This window comes from Trichechus manatus, unplaced genomic scaffold (assembly GCF_000243295.1).
Source record: "Trichechus manatus latirostris isolate Lorelei unplaced genomic scaffold, TriManLat1.0 scaffold00013, whole genome shotgun sequence".
In the NCBI taxonomy this organism is placed as follows: Eukaryota; Metazoa; Chordata; class Mammalia; order Sirenia; family Trichechidae; genus Trichechus; species Trichechus manatus.
In genome coordinates this window covers 24,985,902-25,006,003 of record NW_004443949.1, presented here as the reverse complement: position 1 = coordinate 25,006,003, position 20,102 = coordinate 24,985,902, and the positions used below count along the sequence as shown (strand labels likewise).

The 20,102-nt window shown below is 37.5% G+C and overlaps 1 protein-coding gene across 7 annotated transcripts in view; it reads right to left on the bottom strand.

Annotated features, from left to right (window-relative positions):
• Positions 1–20,102, bottom strand: part of KLF12 (KLF transcription factor 12) — a 527,148-nt gene that overhangs the window by 25,339 nt on the left and 481,707 nt on the right. For all 7 annotated transcript variants that reach the window (XM_004371422.1, XM_023726731.1, XM_023726732.1 and 4 more), the window contains one exon: positions 3,709–3,866. In XM_004371422.1, coding sequence (XP_004371479.1) covers positions 3,709–3,866 — 158 coding nt within the window. The remainder of the gene's footprint in view (positions 1–3,708; positions 3,867–20,102) is intronic.

The window sequence follows — 20,102 nt, the reverse complement described above, 5'->3', positions numbered from 1 at the left end:
TATAGAACTGGTGTTGTTTAGTTTTGCATGGTATGTTATGAAATCCCACATATAATTACAAATCAGAAGCCAGGATGGACTCACTTTGAACCAACTGTAGTAAAGCAACTAAATTTCATTCTTTTTCTTTTTAAATAGTGTCATTAGGTTGACAGTTCAGGGGGCTCTGCCTTGCACGGAGTAAGCATCTCTCCGCTGAATGAATGGATTTGGCATACTCAGGCAGGAATTTGACAAAGTCTTTTTTATGTATCTATGAGATGTGGCAGTCTGCCTCCATAAAGATTTACAGCCTTAGAAACCCTATGGGGTAGTTCTACTCTGTCCTGTAGGGTCGCTATGAGTCAGAATCAACTCGATGGCAGTGGGTTTTATGAAATAGAGAATGGAGTCCCTGGATGGTGCAAATGGTTCAATGCTTGACCACTAACAAAAAGGCTGGAGATCTGAACTCACCCAGAGGCACCTCAGAAGACAGGTCTAGTGATTTGCTTCTGAAAAGTCATAGCCTTGAAAGCCCTATGGAGCAACAGTTCTACTCTGCACACATTAGGTTGCCGTAAGCCGGAATCAACTCAATGGCAACTAACAACAGCATGGGAGAGAAATGTGGGTTGGAGGTAGAACAATTAGGTGGATTCTCAGCTATTGGTTAAAGAAGTAAAACCAACCCCAAAGGAAGTTTCTAGGATCATGCCTCAGGGCTTTTTCCTTGGAACCTGTCCTACTCCATACGGTCATCAATTACCTGGCAAAGATGGAGAAGCTGAAGGACAGAGTTAAAATACTAAAAGCAAGGGGACAGGGAGAGCTATCAAAGTGGATTCAATTAATTGGAATAATGAGTCCAAATCAGTTAGATAGATTTAGAATAATAATTTCCCGGCTTGAACGTATACATCCAACTCTCAGAATAATTCTTCTATGCAACAGAAGATTATCCAGCCTGTGCTTAAACACTTTCGGGGATAAAGAATGTACTACTACTGAACGGAAACCATCATCTGAGGGACAGCTCCAAGCAGGAATATAACATTATATATTTCAATTTAAAATAAATCAGTTATAAGTACATGGGATGGACAAAATCTTGTTGTCAGCAGCTCCTGATTTAAATAACCTAACAGAGATACTTACCATAATCTTTGCATAAATTAAGAGAAATTCATTACCAAGATCTCTTCCCTCAAATTTTGGTATGAAAACTTTAAAACACACAGTCCATAAATTAGAGAGTACATAGAAAGACATGGCTGAGAGAAGTGAGGATGTCTGAGTTGGAGAAATGAAGATGTCAGCAGCTCATGACAGCATTGTGAAGAACACCAAGACCAATGAGTGAAAATCATAGAGAGGCCACTTTTAGCCAGTGTGATAATTAGAGCCGGCCCATTCAAACAGAATGTACTGAGCACCAAACAACGCCAGAAGAGACAATCCAACACCATAAGAGACAAGGACTCTGCCCTCACAGACTTCATCCACTTTGTCTTGCGGAATAAGCTGTCACTCAAATTGAAATGTTTAAGGAGGGGTGGGAAAATCACTGCTGTGGGAACAATACCAGAGCAGGCGTCACACTTGTAAAAAGGAGATGACAATGTCTGCAACCACCAGGTTGCTGTGAGGACCGAAGAAAAAAGAAAAGAAAATATGTGTGCAGTAAAGTGCACAGCACTGATGTACTCTCTGTGAGAGATGACACACAAGGGGTTCCCCTAATTAGGAAAGAAACTAGCCTCTGTGACATAGAAAGTCCATTCTGATCCTACAAGTCTGTGATTTCATTCATTAATAAGCGAAACTAATTCATTCCACTTTAGCATTCAAGGGAGCCCTGGTGGTGCAGTGGTTAAGCACTTGGCTGCTAACTAAAAGGTCAGCGGTTTGAATCCACCAGCTGCTCTGCAGGAGAAAGATGTGGCAGTCAGTGTCTGTAAAGATTTACAGCCTTGGAAACCCTGTAGAGCAGTTCTACTCTGTCCTACAGGGTTGCTATGAGTCAGAATCGACTCGATGGCAACAGGTTACATACTGATAGGATGGAATGTGCTTATCCTACTTCCATGTCTTCTCTAAATTCAGTCTTTGCCTTAATGATAAAGAAATTGATTAAAAAGCAGTGCCTAAGAAACAAGTGAAAATCTTTTGTAGGGAAGCTCAAAACCATTGGGAGGGAAGAATCTGGAATTAAGTAGAAAAGAGAAAAGCATTGGGAGCAGGGAGGAAAAATGGAAGAGACAGTTTGAAAAGTGTGTCGAATTAACTATCTTAGAAACACTAAAAGTATAAAGTTTCAGATGAGCAAAAGTAAACTCCAGATTTTATAATGCTTTTCTGACATCAGGCAAATCTCCTGGCCCATAATTTCAGTGCAGAAAATGATTCCAGCCTCATAGTTTAGAGTCATGAAAGACTTTGATAACACTCTGCAATAATAATGTGGGCTAACTAAATGGGGACGATGGTGATTTAAATTCTTTTGCTACCTGTGCTGAAGAACAGTTCACATAGTGTGGTCATTTGAACACATGTGAGAGGGGAATACTATTTACACAGCGTATGAGAGTCTGTTGCCCTTGCAGTTTCAAGTTTGAGGTAAGTGCTAAAACTTAGTTCCTACGAAAGCCTGTTCACTCTTTGGCATGCTGCTACCAGGGATGTGTGTAAATGAGTTTCCCTGTTTTATATGCTTCTTTGAGCTTCACACATTCCAGTCACCAGTCACTTTTCTTAGAAAACTTAGTAGTTGTGAGGTCCTCTTCCCACCTTAGTCTCTTGCCAGTGCCTCCCACTGGTGGCACCCAAAAGGATCCAGAAGCAACAAGAGCTAGGTGATGTTGGCCGAGGGACAGCCAAAGGCAGGGGATAGATGAAGGTGAGTAGGGGACCAAGTGAAGAATCACTAAGTCACTTCCTGGATGGATGGATGGGTGGATGGTCAGTGAATCGCTGGTGGTCTTAATTTTCTTCTCTGTAACTGTGAATACTAAAAAACTCTTTCCCTACATAAAAAATGAATCAGTGAAAATCAAATGGAATTATGTGGAAATGTTTGTAAAACTGCCCAAAGTGCTACGTATATGTATTTTTTGTTGTTGTTGTTATTTGTTTGGTTTTAACACATTTGGGGAGAGGATATAGAGGGAGAAAAAACACGATTTAAGGATGGGGGCTGGCTAAAATGTTAACTTTAAGACCCACTGCCGTTGAGTCGATTCCGACTCATAGTGACCCTACACAGCAGAGTAGACCTGCCCCACAGGGTTTCCAAGGAGCGGCTGGTAGATTTGAACTGCTGACCTTTTGGTTAGCAGCCAAGCTCTTAACCACTGTGCCACCAGTCGTATAGGTTAACTTTAAGAGAGGAAAATAATTTGTTTCTGCTTTTTGGTTGATGTGCCACAAGGACATTTTTGAACCTGATAAATGACGTAATGACTAAATGTTAACTCTGATTGTGATAAAACTAAATCATTCTCTTCACACCAATGAAACATAAGAAATATCTCATTGGTTTCTAAAGTTCACTAAGACAGCCTTTTTGGATGGGGAGAGAGAAAATGCATTCTGCCCAGAAGAAATAAACTAAACTCTAGACATGTGTAATGTAGGTGCCACCACCACAGAGCACGGCTCCAGAGTCAAGCACCAGGCCCCTTTTGGACTCTTACTGACCCACAGGTGAAAAGCCTAGCAGAGATGTACCTGTATGTGTCCTCCGATGAGCCTTCAGATGAGAACTTTTTGTGTACACTTTGTTGCATCCCTCAAAGTCACATCTGTGGATACGCCGTTTTCTGGAGTCTGGGGATTCAGACCGTCTCTGGCGTCTTGTGCTCTCAATACTAAATGGTGAAATTGAACTGAAAAAAGAAAAAAAAAGATGGAGTTCAGTGATGAGAAATACATCACTCCATTTTGGTCCTAGTGGCAGGAGAACTTAATCTTACACTCCGTAGTTTCACACAGACTCAAGGCCACCATGTCTGTATTTTCTGTGGTCACTTTCTCTGACATATCTCATTTCTCAATCTTGAAGGCAAGCCACATGGCTTATCATTTCTGGTGAAATACTCCCAGGTAGAGAAAGATTAGTTAAAACAAAAACCCAAAAAACTAAATGAAAGCAATGTGAGGTGAGTAAATCCCCATTATCAGAAAAAACAATCTGGTGGGTGTTGGATTTATACCTTGTAATTTTGAGTTTTTGAATACACTTACAGAGAACATTTTAGGAAGTCCTGCTATGGAAAAATAAGAAAATAAACGCATTTAATAAGTAACATGTTTGTTTGAACTACATGCAACAATATACAAAACATCGTAAAATCACAAGGTATTTTTCAAAACCAGTGAGGTCAGGCTGAAAGAAATGATATCAGTACATCAATAACATGACACATGACAAGCTATTTCTATTCAGGAAATTGTACCCGACATTTAACTTTTCCAGCTGATGGTTTTTCATGGTAAGGAATAAAGTGCATGTTTTAAAAGATTAGCTGTACCATCGTTAAGAAAAAAAATAGTTTTAACTATGAAATTTGGCCCTGACTTGTCCGTTGTTTATTTTAATGCTCTAGTAGAAAAACAGGGTTAGCCGGTAATGTCAGGTAATTGATTAACATGTACTTCTTCAAATCTTAGTTTCTTCTGATTGAGACAGAAATATGACTCATCTTTTTTTTTTTCCTTTTGTTATCCATGTGGCTCTTTAAAATTATTGTGAAATACAATGAAAACATGGATCATCCACATTCCTATTATCAAAAATTTGTCATTGTTAATAATTTGACATACTTTCTTCTAGTTTTTCCATGATTTAATGCTTCTAAGGAAATTTAATTCATTTATTAATAAATCACCTCTTTTAAAGAAATTGAAGATTACAGATAAATTCCCTTGTCTTCACCATCATCTTGATCCTTTTCCTCCTTCCAGTTTCCTTTAGATCCTTCCAATTCTTTAAAAATGTTTATACATATATTTTCATATTCACAGGTATTCATAATGTTTCGTGGGTTTTTTAAAGTCACATATCATAGTATTTGCATTATTCTACAAATTGTTCTACACCTTCTTTTTACTCAGCACTAAGCATCTGAGATCTAGCTATGTTGATACAAACTGCTGTAGTTCATTCATTTGAAGTGCTGTATCCTACATTTCATCAATTCGAATATGTACTTTTTTTTCCTTCACGTTTTAACACTTCTTCAATCAGGATGCTTCCTACAACTGATGGCTTGTCATAGTTTAATTAGTATAATCTTTTTCTTTATTAGTGGTACATAAAATAATGGTGCATATTACAATAGAGAAGATTTTATCTTAGGTCCTGGGTTGGCAACTTTTTCTGTAAAGGGCTAGCTAATGAATATTTTATTTAGGTTTTGAGGACCATACAGCCTCTTTAGTAACTAATCAGCTCTGCCACCGTAGTATTAAAGCACCTACAGACAGTATGTACACAAGTGAGCATGGTTGTGTTCCAAAAGAACTTTATTCACAAAAACAGGCAGTGGGCTGTATCTGGCCCGTAGATTATAGTTTGTCGACTCCTAATTTAGATGAAATACTACAGTAGCCCAATAAATATGCATCTCAGAGTTTTAAAATTTATTTCCCAAGTGATGAACATTTAGATGATTTCCAATATTTCCTATTACATTGTTCCAATGAACTTCTTTTTGAATGTCTCCTTCTTCACGTGTCTTTTAAGTTTTGAAGGTATTTTTACTCTTGTACAAATAATGGATTCAGCAACCAAAGCTTTATAAGTAAGTTATTAGGTAAGATTAAAACATAAATGCTCCCAGATTCTCTATCAGCTCAGAACTGAAACAATTTCTGAGGCCAACTCTTTGGACAAAGATTGGACTGGACTGTGGGACATGAAATGATACTCGTGAGGAGTGTGCTTCTTGGAGCAAGTAGATACATGAGACCTAACGGGCAGCTTCTGTCCAGAGGTGAGATGAGAAGGCAGAGGGGGTTAGGGGCTGGTTGAGTGGACATGGGAAATCGAGGGTAGAGGGGAGGGGTGTGCTGTCACAGTGTGGGGAGAGCAATTAGGGTCACATAGCAGTGTGTGTGTAAATTTTTGTATGAGGGACTAACTTGAAATGTAAACTTTCACTTAAACTACAACAAAAAACAACAACAAAAAAACATAAATGTTGTTTATCTACCTGTGTCATAACCAGTTTTATGCAAAATCTATGTTAGTAGAATCTATGGTATGGCTAAATTATTTTTTTCAGCCTTCTGATCAATTAATGTGGATTTGTGGTTTTCCACATAATTGACTCAGCTGCAGGGATTGGAACCTACTGTGAAAAGAGTCAAAATAGTGTGATTGGCCTTCTCTCGTAAAAACAGTTTTAGGTACTCCTGACAAGGTATGTTCTGGCAGAGGGGCGTGATTCCCGTCAATGAATAAGATTGTGTGCGTGATAACACAGCAACGGTAATTCATTTCTTACATTTCCAGTCATAAAAATAAATATGGGTCTCAGCACTTGAGACCTGAAAAATATAAGCCATTGTTTTGGACAATGTTTGATATCTTCTAAAATGGAGAAAATGATAAGGTATTTGTTTCCTTCTTCAGACTAAAACTTGACGTTTATAATAAGAACACTTTATTTTGTACAATTTCTACATATTAATATATGGAAGTCTTTTTTAAATGTAACTATGCAGAAACACATACATACTGTTCGCCTGCACCTGACTTTTAGCTGTTTATCTTCCTGTATATTTGTGTATACCAAGAAAAGTGAAAAAAAAATCTTAAGTCCAAACCAAGTAACTATTAAATGATCCTCAAGGGGCCAATGAGCTAATGCAGCTCTACAGTCCATCAACCACTTCACTATATGGCAGTCATAGAAACAAATGCAAAGGCTACAGAACAGTCTGAAACAGACAGCTAAGAGTCCAAATTTACATCAAAATGAAGACGTTAAGTGGATGGCCTTAACACTGCAAAACCTTATACCCTGGTTTTTCCCCGTTCTAAAGTCAAAATATTTCCGGACAATTATAAAGAACAATCACCTAAAGGTATCTTGTCCTATGTGCAATAAATAGCTGAACCCAGCAAAACTGTCTTCAAGTGACGCTCAGTAGGTGAAATTTTTCCTTGGTTCCCATTTTTAAACGGCAGAAATATCCCCAGATGACATCAAAGAACCCTTGGCTAGGATCTACCTTTCAGTGTTACTTATTTGATCTGTTTTTCGAAAGGCAGGGAAGTAAGTGGAGCGGGGGTAAATGGGGTCCAAAAGTATAGGAGAACTTAAAGAACACAGCAACAAGAGAGGACAATCCAATTTCAAGGAGGGCTTCTGTTGTGCTGACGTCCACAGCATGATTCCCTACTTGGTGGGCGCTGCAGGGGGACGGCTACCCTGGGTTGAGGGTTTGACCAAGCCAAGTGCATGGCTGGAAAAATGACAGTCAAGTTGCTGGCACCAAGTAGCTTTGTATCTCTAGAGCATAGGACATAGTAGACATTTAAGAAATGTTTGTTAAACAGAATGAATGAATGAATGAGTATTAAAAGGAAAGTACTCCTAACTTTGAAATCCCTGGGTAGTATAAACACACTAGTCTACTAACTGAAAGTTTGGATTCGAGTCCACCATAAGGCGCCTGGGAAGAAAAGCCTGGTGATCTACTTCCGAATAATTAGCCACTGAAAACCCTGTGGAGCAAGGTGCTGCTGTGACACACATGGGGTCTCCATGAGTTGTGATCAGTTTGACAGCAACTGGTTCCCCCTAATTTTGAGCCTAATTAATCCTTAATTGGTTAATTAATCCTTTCTAGGATCCTTTGATTGTACATCTTCAGATAATGGGTACTCAATTCCTCACTCCCACCTCCAGTTCCCTAAGTTTCATATTTTAAACGCTATACAAAGTGGCTACTGAATACTGAATATCAGGAAGCTGAGTAACCATTAAAACCACATGTGTGTAAGTGCCTCAGTGCTCCCGAGTTCAGGAGAGAGCACTGCTTACAATTAAAATTCTCAGATGGAGTCGCTGAGATCTCTTAGAACAGATGTAGGATGCTGGTGAAATAAAAATTAATAATCAAAATTTTCCCTTTGATCCTAGCAAGCATCTAGATAAGTAGGAAAGGGTGAAGTAATGATCTTTACCTCAGAAATATTATCCTGCCCCATTTCACTCTGCTGCCACCCATAAGCATGGGCATTTGGAAACAGACAGCTACATTTACACAGTGGCTGCAACAATGGGCTCAGGCATAACAATTGTGAGGATGATGCAGGACCGGGCAGTGTTTCGCTCTGTTGTCTGTAGGGTCACTATGAGTTAGAACCGACTTGACAGTACCTAATAACAACAACATTTCTACTTTGCCCTTCCTGTGCTTTCTAATCAATGTGCCTTTTCTTTAGAAGACATATGGGGTATCCTCAAACATATGCAGCATGACTTCCGTGCTTCAAACACTGGCCTTGTTCTGTGGAATGGAAATGTGCAAGTCACTATTTATTGCATATGCCCCGGCAGTATTCTTCCAACAGACGCCAGCAATAAATCTACTATGATGAAAGAAGCTGAGGTAAAATAGTTGTTAGTGTGCTCCCAAACACTGTACTAATCACATTTGTACAGTTCCGAAGAACAATGACTAAAGGCCCACTCCCTTCCCCAGAAGGGTAGACCATTTACAGCAGTGAATTAAAGCCTGAGGGGGCCTCAGGGGCACCACACTGTAGTAATTAGATTTACAGAGAACAAATAAGTGAATCATGCCTTCAATTGCACAATAGTCCCCATTGGAATGGCAAGTTAAATTAGAATTAAAGCCAGAGAGGCTTAAAAAGTCACATCCAGGAACAGCTCTATTTAAATAGAAGGCACTGCACGGCTGCTATGAAACAAATTAGGGTTAACTGTAATCAGTGGCTAATAAGAGACCATTTGTCACGTGTGACCTTAGTGTGATGAGATGCCCTTCACTGAAATTAGAGTTTTCATAGGAGTAAAAAAGGAAAAAAAAGCCAGTATACTCTTTCAAGGCTGGAGAGAGGACATTCACATCCCAAGATAAAAACAAGGGCTGCAAACAGTGAAATAAAAGGTGCTTTAGCAAATTCACAATAGTCTCAACAAAACTACAAGAGAAATGGCTAAGATGACAATGACAGCTGGCATTTACAGAGTACACAGTATATGCCAGGCACTGCTCTACATGCTATACACTATAATTACACGTTCCCATTTTACAGATGAGGAAACTGTGGCACAGAGAGATTAAGATTAAGGTGAAGGCCCCCCTCCAAAAAAAGTAGGGGGCCAAGCCAGGATTTGAACCACCCAAGCAGTTGACTCCAGAAGCCAGTCTTAACTATTACTTTACACTGATTCAGATGAAGATACAAGGTCATATAAAATCAGAAGATAATAAAATTATAAACAAGCAACAAAATAATTTGTCATTTAAATCTTCCTTCTCACCCAGTTATATAAAACTATTCTTATATGTAGCCTACTAAAATAAGGGAGAGGTGTCCCTGGGTGCTATAAAAGGTTAATACACTTAGCTGCTAACCTAAAGGCTGGAGGTTCAAGACCACCCAGAGGTTCTGTGGAAGAAAGGCCTGGCAATTTACTTCTAAAAAATCAGCCATTGAAAACCCTACAGAGGTATACAATCAACTATATGAGACCAAAAGGGCAATTTTTGCCCAAAACCAAAGATGAGAAGACAGGGAGAGACAGGGAAACTGGACTAATGGAAATGGGGAACCCAGGGAGGAAACGGGGAGAGTGCTGACACATTGTGGGGATTGCAACCAATGTCATGGAACAATTTTAAGAATCACTAATTGAAAACTCATTTCCTATGTAAACTTTCACTGAAGCACAATAAAATGTTCAAAGAAAAAAGAAAACTCTATAAGAAGTGACTGCTAATGGGAATGGGTTTCATTTTGGGGTGATAAAAATATTCTGGAATTAGAGGTGATGGTTGCGCATCCTAGTGAATATACTAAAACACAGTGAATTGTACTTTTTACGAGGCAAATTTTATAGTATGTGAATTATATCTCAGTTTAAAAATAAACTCTAAGAAAACAGAGTTCAAAAAATAAAAATTAAAAAAAAAAAATGAAAAAACCCTACAGAGCACAGTTCTACTCTGACACACATGGGGTTGCCATGAGTCAGAACAGACTTGATGGCAGCTGGTTTCTATGATCAGGCATAAAATATTCTCTTGAGATTTTTAAGGTAAACTGTTTTATAAATACTGTCAGACAGTACTCAGTATAATTAGTTAAAATTAATCTACCTAAGAAAATGTTTTCTTAAAGTTGTTGTAAAATACGTATTTACTTTCAGGGAGGTGTTTTTAGAAGGCTGAGTTTGCCAAAAGTGTGTGAAAATGGCTTCTTTGACCGTCAATGCCACAGAAATTTGTTCTTTCATTGCCATTCTAGTTTATTTACAATTGTTCCAAAAATGATTGGAGGGCGCTGAGTGATAGAGTTAGCTTAAGGGGGAATGGCAAATCTCAGTTTAAAAGGATAATTTGTACTGTTTTCCAAAGTTCACTTTAAAATTATTTTGACTAGCACATTAAACGTCATCTACGGGAATTCTGAATTAGCTTCTGCCACAAAATACACACAAGTAGAACCACTTACACGCTAGTAAATCAAACACCATGTTGGGAAGGAAATATTACGTCCACAAGCCAAGATTAAGTTTATGAGACGTTCTGGTAACCAGAATTTACATACGTCTCAATTACAGATTTTCTATTACATGAACAAGTCAGACATATGCCTTATTTACAGGCTTTCTCTTAGCCAGCAGATGGCTCTCAGGAGCAGGAATCTTTCTGTTTATCTTCCACACTACACCAGACTCAAGCTCCTATCAAGCCTATTATTGTGTGCCATCGAGCTGATTCTGACTCATAGGGGCCCTATAGGTTTTCTGTATATTAATTGACGGGAAAGGTGCTATTCAGACGCACTCACTCCCTAACTCCCAGCAGCTGCATTCCTATGCAGAGCAGATTAACTGGCACGAAGGTCCTCTTCCATTCCTGGCTGTAGTTTCCTATAGAAAACTATTGAACAGACTGAAATCGTACGATTAATAGTTGCCAACCTTTCTGGAAGCTGTGACTAGGACATTACACCACTTCATGTTCAAATTTAGATTCAATTAAAATGTTTTTTGAAAACACAGAAATTAAGGGCAATACATTTGCTAAAATATGTCAAAAAGCACAATCTTAGCATATACTCAAAACAGAGTTTGGCACTTTTTTTTCATATGAACAAAATATGTCCAAATGCATTTCTAATTATTCTTTTATTGTGGGAACAGAAATTTCCTGCTGAACTAATTAAAAGATAATGTTTTACTAATAAGGTTTTTATCCAGGTGGGTCTGTGAATAGGTTCACAGTATATTATTCCTTTACTCAAATATAATAGCTGCCACAAGCATTTTTCCACATTACTCTCAAAAACAAACAAACAAACAAACCCATTGCTGTTTAGTTGATTCGGACTCATAGGGCCCCCACAGGACCGAGTAGAACTGCCCCATACAGTTTCTGAGGAGCGCCTGGTGGATTCGAACTGCCGACCTTTTGGTTAGCAGCTGTAGCTCTTAACCACTACACCACCAGGGTTTCCACATTACTTTAAAAATAACAACTACAACATTACTTTCTAGACCATAAATAACCTCAAACCTATTAAAGGCTTAAAGGGTCCCTGAGTGGCACAAAGGAAACCCTGGTGGCATTGCGGTTAAAAGCTCAGCTGCTAACCAAAAGGTCGGCAGTTCAAATATACCAGGTGCTCCTCAGAAACTCTATGGGGCAGTTCTACTCTGTCCTATAGGGTCGCTATCAGTTGGAATCGACTTGACAGTAATGGGTTTTGGGTGGCACAAATGGTTAAGTGCTCAGCTACTAACTGAAAGGCTGGAAATTCTAACTTACCCTGAGGCACCTTGGGAGAAAAGCCTAGAGATATACTTCTGAAAGGTCACAGCCATGAAAACCTATGGAGCGCGGTTCTGTTCTGCAACCAATGGGGTTGTCATGAGTCAGAATAGACTTTATGGCAACTGGTTTGGTTTTCTGGTTTTACTGAAGGCTTGTCTTTGGGTTTTTTTTTTCTTTTCTTTTTTGGAATTCATCATATTTTAGCAAGTTAAGACCATACGCTGTATTAAGCAAAAGGTCTAAAGATAATAATAATTTAAAAAAAGCATCATTAATGCCATTAGCATTAATGCTATTGGATTTGTTATGAAACTTTTATGATGATTTAGTCTACAAGTTGAGAGAGGATTGTCTGCTAACAAAAAGTATATCTTCAGATATAAATTATCTATTTTAGGTAGTTTTTTTCCATAAGGGGAACATTGCATGCATTGTAAAGACTTTACCCCATAAAATCAAGTCTACAGCCCATTAAACACGGGCTCAGAAGCAAATACAGATTTCTGAATTACATCAGGCATATCCACTGAATGGAAGACATATAACTTAAATATTCTGATGAACTTTTCCCCAGAATTTCTTCAGAAAACATTGGGGTTTAAATTATGTTTTATGCCAGGAGTTGTAGCTTGGTGGATCATCTAACCTTTGAAAAACTTTTTAGGTCAGAATGAAGTTTTAAATTCCGAGTGCCTTTAAGGAAGGTTCTGTCCTTCCCAGGTTGGAATGGGCCTCACCTCTTCCTATTGACTTATAATGACAGTACTACTGACATTTGTCTTACGGGTGTGGCCCTTGAACATACCTGCTTTTAGCACCTGCTTTTGAGGCCCCCTAAAATCATGCTAAATTAGAAAAATAAGTTCTCCTTATTGACTCCAGGCAAACTTTTAACTCCTCAAAGGTGAATGTATCATTTTATACATGTGTCTCTAGAAACTTGCATACCAATGAATGCTTAGAAGGGGGAAGAGAAAGGAAAGAAAGGAGGATCTTGGGGAGCATAGACTACACCTCAGGAATTTACCAAGTAGTTGCACTGGGGCCTCACTGTAACACTGCTCTAGAGCAGAATTTGATACAAAGAGGTTAATTTTTCCAGTATCAGAAGGATCTTACAAGGCAGATTCCCCAAGAAGGCCGTCCCATGAATATACCTCAGCAAAGGCAGTATATAATGAAATTCCATGTTTTAAATATTAAAACACATATAAAATGTTCCAAATATATAGTTCTAATGAGATACTGTAATGAAACCATATAATCAGCTTTTGAAGTGACCATCAAAATAGGCTTCCATCTATTTCATGCTGATCATTAACCAGTTCTACGTTACACTAGAGATTTGTTTCATTAAAGAGCACTAAAATGGTATCAGTTAACTATCTGGTACTTAAGCTTACATAAATTATTAAAACAGTTTTTATTGCTAGTATGGGATATATAAATAACAAGACCAAGTAGAACTCATTGGTAGTGTTCTACTTGAGGTTTTGTTGGCTAAAATGGCTGCCTGGTGCCACATAACAGGCATTTCTCCTACCATAAAATGTCCATATATGTGAATTTTAGATAAAAATTTTTAGAAATTTCCATTTGAGGAAGGAAATATTTTACCTTTTTATTTCCCTTCCTGAAATCTTTCCTTAATGTATGATTATTCTGCCAATGTAAAGCTGGAAAAGTAAGAAGGTATACTAATATGACCCAAACTCACATTTGGAAGACATTAGAAGATGAAGAAACTGAGGCTCAGAAAGATTAGTTCCAAGCCACACAGCTGAACAGTGGCAGAGTTGGGACTCAAAGTTGGGTTTCCTGTCCTCTAGCTGGGACTTTTCTACTCTCCAATGGGTCATAGAGAGGCTTGGGTAGTTATTTTTATTTAGTATGAAGGAAAACCTATTTTGAAAAACTGATATTCTTTCTTTTTTTATCAGATAATTAGAACTATAAAACCCATCCTACTTTTTCTTTTGTTTTGGCTGTCAGGAAACTCACCTACAATAGCCTAAAACTGGTGTGTTTACTTTGTACTCTAATTATAATATCTCAGCTTTTTAAATTTTATATAGTAATTTTTTTAATGTATGTCTCATCAGATTCCTTCTGAACTCAGTGAAGTATTAACGATAAATAAGGAAATGGAAAAAAAAAAAAAACCACACTGATCTTAAAAATGAAAAAAACCACATGAAATCTGAATTTAGGTTTTAATTTACAGATTTATAAATTAAAGTTTTGTAAACAATAAACTCTTATTATTGTTTTTAAGATGATAAACGAATAAAACAAGAATTTTGTTTTTTGTTGCTGTTGCAGAAGAAACATAGGACTTGTAGTCGAAAATCTGTAGCTCTTGCACTTACTAGCTATAGTATCTTGACATTTAATCTGATTTTTGGATTCATATATTTCAAAGGCATATTTAATACTGACTATTGAATGGAGCTGTTATAAAGATTAAATAAAGCTAACCTAATGTCTGATATATGATACATTCCCAACACTTCTTAACCTTGGGACTCCTTGTTCTTTTTGTGGTTAATAACAGCTTTATTGAGATACGGAGCCCTGGTGGTGAAGTGCTTAAGAAGGTGGCTGCTAACCAAAAGGTCGGCAGTTGGAATCCACCAGCTGCTCCTTGGAAACCCAACGGGGCAGTTCTACTCTGTCTTACAGTGTTGCTATGAGTTGGAATCGACTCGAGGACAATGGGTTTGGTTTTTTTTTTTTTTTTATAGGCCATTCATATATCTTTTTTGGAGAAATGTCTATTCTTAATAATTTCCCCGTTTGTCAGTTGTGTTGTTTTTTTATTGTTGAGTTGTAAGGATTCTTTATGTATTCTGAATACAAGCGCCTTATCAGATATATGACTTGTAAATATTTTCTCCTAATTTGTAGGTTGTCTTTTCACTTTATGGTGTCCTATGAAGCACAATAGTTTTAAATTTTGATTGAGTCCAATTTATCTATTTTTTCTTTTGTTGGTTGGCTTTTGGTGTTGTTCTAAGAAGTCCTGGCCTAACTCAAGGTTTTGAAGATTTACTCCTATATTTTGTTCTAAGAGTTTACAGATTCAGCTCTTACATTGAAATCTATGATCCATTTTGAGTTAATTTTTGTGTATGGTGTAAGGATAGGAGTCAAATTTCAGTCTTTTGCATGCGGATTTCCAATTGTCCCAATACTATTTGTTGAAAAAACTAGTCTATCCCCGTTGAATTGTGTCGACACCCTTGTGAAAAATCAATTGACCGTAAATATGTTTATTTATAAACTCAATTCTATTTATTGATCATACGTGTATAGTTATCTCAGTATCATACTGTCTTGATTTCGTAACTCTGAGGTAAGTTTTAAAATTGAAAAGTGTTAGTCCTCCAACTTTGTTCTTTCTTTTCAAGACTGTTTTGGCTATTCTGGGTTCACTGCATTTCCATATTAATTTTAGGATCAGCTTGTCAATTTCTGCAAAAAATGCAGCTGGGATTTTGATAAGGATTACTTTGAATATACAGATCAATTTGCAGAGCATTATATTTTTGCAAATAACTCACCAACGTAAATAACGTGCCCATACATATAATGTGAATAGTGCGCCTAGGAAAATAACGCCAAAGGGAGTTGCATGGTTGGCAAAAACGTATAACGTGCATGTTATCTGAGTAAAAAAATCCATGAACAAGGGATGCCTTTCCATTTAAGTCTTCTTTAATTTCTTTCTATAATGTTTTATAGTTTCCAGTGTTTAAGTCTTCTACTTTTTTTGTTAAATTTATTCCTCGGTATTTTATTCCTTTTGATGGTATTGTAAATGGCATTTTCTTAATATCAGTTTTGGATTTTTCACTGCTAGTACATAGCAACACAACTGATTTCTGTATATTGATCTTGTGCCCTGCAAACTTGCTGAACTTGTTTATTAGTTCTAACAGCTTTTTAAGGGGGACTCATTAGGATTTTCTACACTATAAGATTATGTGAAATGCAAACAGAGATAGTTTCTCCCTTTATTTCTTTTTATTGTTTAACCGTGTTGGCTAGAATGTAGAATAAAAGTAGCGACAGTGGACATCTTTGTCTTTTTCTTGATTTTCAAGGAACGCATTAAGTCTTTCACCATTAAGTATGATATTAGATGTGGGTTTTTCATATATGCTCTTTATCAGATTGAGGAAGTTACTTTGATGTTTTTATCAGAAAAGGATGTTGGATTTTGTCAAATGCTTTTTTTGCATCTATTGAGATGATTGTGTGGTTTTGTCTTTTCTACTAACATTTATTGATTCCAATATGTCAAATCAACTTTGCATTTCTGGGTTATGCTATGTGGACTGCTTCCATTTGCTGATATCAGTCCTTTCTTTCCAACATCAGTTTTGCTCTCAGCTTGCTTCTCTTAATGTTTCTGAGATTCCTATGCTATTGGCTCTACCTGCATGCAGGACTTCTGTGTCTATTGTGTCCATCAAATGCACAGGCCTGGCCTGTTCCTATTCACCTAATAGGAAAGGTCAGATAAGAACTCTGCAAGTATTAAATCATCGTATAAATATTATTTACCTTCCCAATTATATTCTTCTCCGTTATTGGCAAAACCCTTTCCACAGTCTTCAGGATCAGAGTATTGTTGGATGTTACCGTTACAATCTCAATGTGTATTGAAATACTGCAGGTAGCATAATACATGGCTTATATATTGCCATACATAAACTTAGAGGATCACTACAAAAGTTATGTAAAGGTAGGTAGGGTAGATATTGTTATTGGCAGTCTCATAGGTAAGAAAAAGAGTAGCTCAGAAACGATACACTTAAGAGCTCTCGTCTATTCTTCTATCTCCTACAACACAACTTTCCTATGGAGCGATAAATCATATTTAGTCAATCAAGATGACAATATTAAATCACCTGCATCATATTTATTGATCACTGAATTATTATTTGCATTACTGGTATTTTTCACTTCCCTTGCCCCTGCTGAGAAAGTCAGTAGGATGAGAGAATTTAAATTAGTAATAGTCAGTTGTGTAGGTATTTTTCATCTTTACACTACTGACTCAATAAAAGAGAACAACAAATATTTTCTGTGAGGTCACAGAAAACATGGTGGGGTATAGGATATGGATATCTATTTACCTCAAATGTTAGGTGAAAAATGACTCAAATTCTTGGCAATTCTATGACCCATGGAAATCTAACGTCCTTCTGAAGATGTATGTAAATCTGGGAGATTTGTATTCTCAGGTCTGTCTTGACCTCTAGTGTCTATACTGATGCTAAAATCAGCCCCTGCTTCCATCTGTACATCAGGAACCACCAACAAAGCCGTCTGTGCAGTTAGTGGCCCTTCACCACAAATGCTGAAGAGACAGGTGTAGCTTTGTGAGTGCCTGTTGTTGTTGTTAGGGGCCGTAGCGACTCTACGTACAACAGGCCCAGCCCTGCGCCATCCTCATGATTGTTATCTTTGAGCTCATTGTTGCAGCCACTTTGTCAATCCATCTTGTTGAGGGTCTTACTCTTTTTCGCTGATCCTCTACTTTATCAAGCATGATGTCCTTCTCCAGGGACTAATCCCTCCTGATAACAAGTCCAAAGTATGTGAAACGAAGTCTTGCCATCCTTGCTTCTAAGGAGCATTCTGGCTGTACTTCTAAGACAGATATGTTCGTTCTTCTGGCAGTCCATGGTATATTCAATATTCTCTGCCAACATCATAATTCAAGGCATCAATTCTTCCTTATTCACTGCCCAGCTTCCACATGAATATGAGGCAATTGAAAGCACCATGGTTTGGGTCATGTGCACCTTAGTCCTTAAAGTGGCATCTTTGCTTTTTAACACTTTAAAGAGGTCTTTTGCAGTAGGTTTGCCCAGTGCAATAGATTTTTTGGTTTCTTGACTGCTGTTTCCATAGGTGTTGACTGTCGATCCAAGTAAAACGAAATCCTTGACAACTTCGATCTTTTCTCCGTTTATCATAATGTTGCTTATTTGTCCAGTTGAGGATGTCTGTTTTCTTTATGTTGAAGTGAAATCCATACTGAAGGTTGTAGTCTTTGATCTTCATCAGTAAGTGCTTCAAGTCCTCTTCACTTTTAGCAAGCAAGGTTGTGTCATCTGCATAACGTAGGTTGTTAATGAGTCTTCCTCCAATCCTGATGTCCCGTTCTTCTTCATATAGTCTAGCTTCTCAGATTATTTGCTCAGCATACAGACTGAATAAGTATGGTGAAAGGATACAACCCTAATGCACACTCTTCCAGACTTTAAACCATGCAGTATTCCCTTGTTCTGTTCGAATGACTGCTTCTTGATCTATGTATAGGTTCCTCATGAGAATCCCCATTCTTTGCAATGTTATCCATAATTTGTTATGATCCACACAGTTGAATGCCTTTGCAGTCAATAAAACACAGGTAAAATGCTTCTCAGCTATCTATGTGCTGGCTCTCTGCTCTCTCTCAGTCAGCTCACCCACTCATTCTCTCCTTCATCTATTTTCTCATTTTTTCCCCTAAATCCACCCCAACTTTGTTCAAGAGAAAAACAACAAATTCCTTCCCATGGCACATGCAGAGCAGCTTTTCCCTATCAAAAGCCATGGAGGTAAGGCTATATACAAGCCCTTGGCTGGGAGGTAGGGGGTAGGGTTCAGCTTACATTCAACTCCCAAGCATTTCTAAAGGTACATTTTTCCACACCAAGGGAGTTTTGTTCTTGAGGAATTTTGGTGCCAGCTGTTAATAAAATTTCCTCCAAGTTATATGTATGCAAATCATAATTATACAAGCTATAAAAATGATATGTGATAAAGACAGGCATAATAAAGTGCTATGGGGGTTAAGGGGGGGCGGTGAAGTATCTAATTCTGTTTGGGAAGATCCAGGGCAAGCTTAATGGAGGACATCAAGAAAAGGTCTTGAAGAATATTGATAAGCAAATGTGTGGGTGATACAGAGAAAACAGTATAGAGAACTGATAATTATGGAAGCATAAAAAATACAGAATAAATATTCTTAATAACAAACTGTCTAGTGTGCAGGGTTCCTAATGGGTAGGTAGGTAGGAGAGAACACAGGGTAGATAAGATGACCAGGGCCAGGTACAATGGACATCATTTTGTAGGCCCTGGAAGTGTCAGGATTATTTTTGAGTTTTAGGAGGAAAATTCTGGCCTATAAAAGCAGGATTCATTGATGAGTAAGTGATTAAAGTCAAGGCCGTTATCAATTACAGCATTTTTATGCAAGTAATGCACGCCTTCCACGTTTGTTTGCCAACTATGTTCTCCCCTCAGGAGGTATTTTCATAAGTGCTGCTATGCCACTTTTTGTTTTACATATTGTTGTTAAAAAAAAAAATTAGCATAACGCAGTTATGAAAATACCTCGTGGAGGGAGGACAAAGTTGGCAAACAAATGCAGAAGGTGTGCGTTATTTTAGTAAAAATATGGTAGAAAGCTATTTATTGCCATCATGTAAGCAAGTGAATTCTACCTGAACCAAAGTAGCGCCTTTAAATCTGAATCAGAGAGGACCAATTCCAAAGAATTTCAGAAGTACAACTGTCAGTCCTTGGTGACTGACTGGATAATGGGAGACAAATGAGAGGCAAGAATGAAAGCTGACCCCAACAAATTAGCCTGGGTGACTAGAATAATAGTAATGTCAATAACCAACCTAGAATCCATAGGAAGTATCAAAACCGGAGAAGCTAATTATTAAAATCAATCTATATGTAAGCAATAGATGCATGTTTAAAAGACCACGAAGTGGCCTTTCTTTTTCACCTGCTAGACAAGCAATAATTTAAAAGAGTAAAAGAAGCTAGACAGAAAAGAAGTATTTTCATGGATAACTTGAATGGATTTTATAAAAGAAAGCTCATAAAATAAATTTAATGGTAATGGATTTCATTGAATTCTGTTCAATCTGTAATTCTAAAAGCCAGGTACTTTGAGAGAAAATCAGACTAAAAATGCATAGTTTTTGTTTATTCAGTCAATTAACATTCATCAAATTCTTTTAGGGATATTATTAAATCTATGGTTGGCAGTTTACATATTTGAT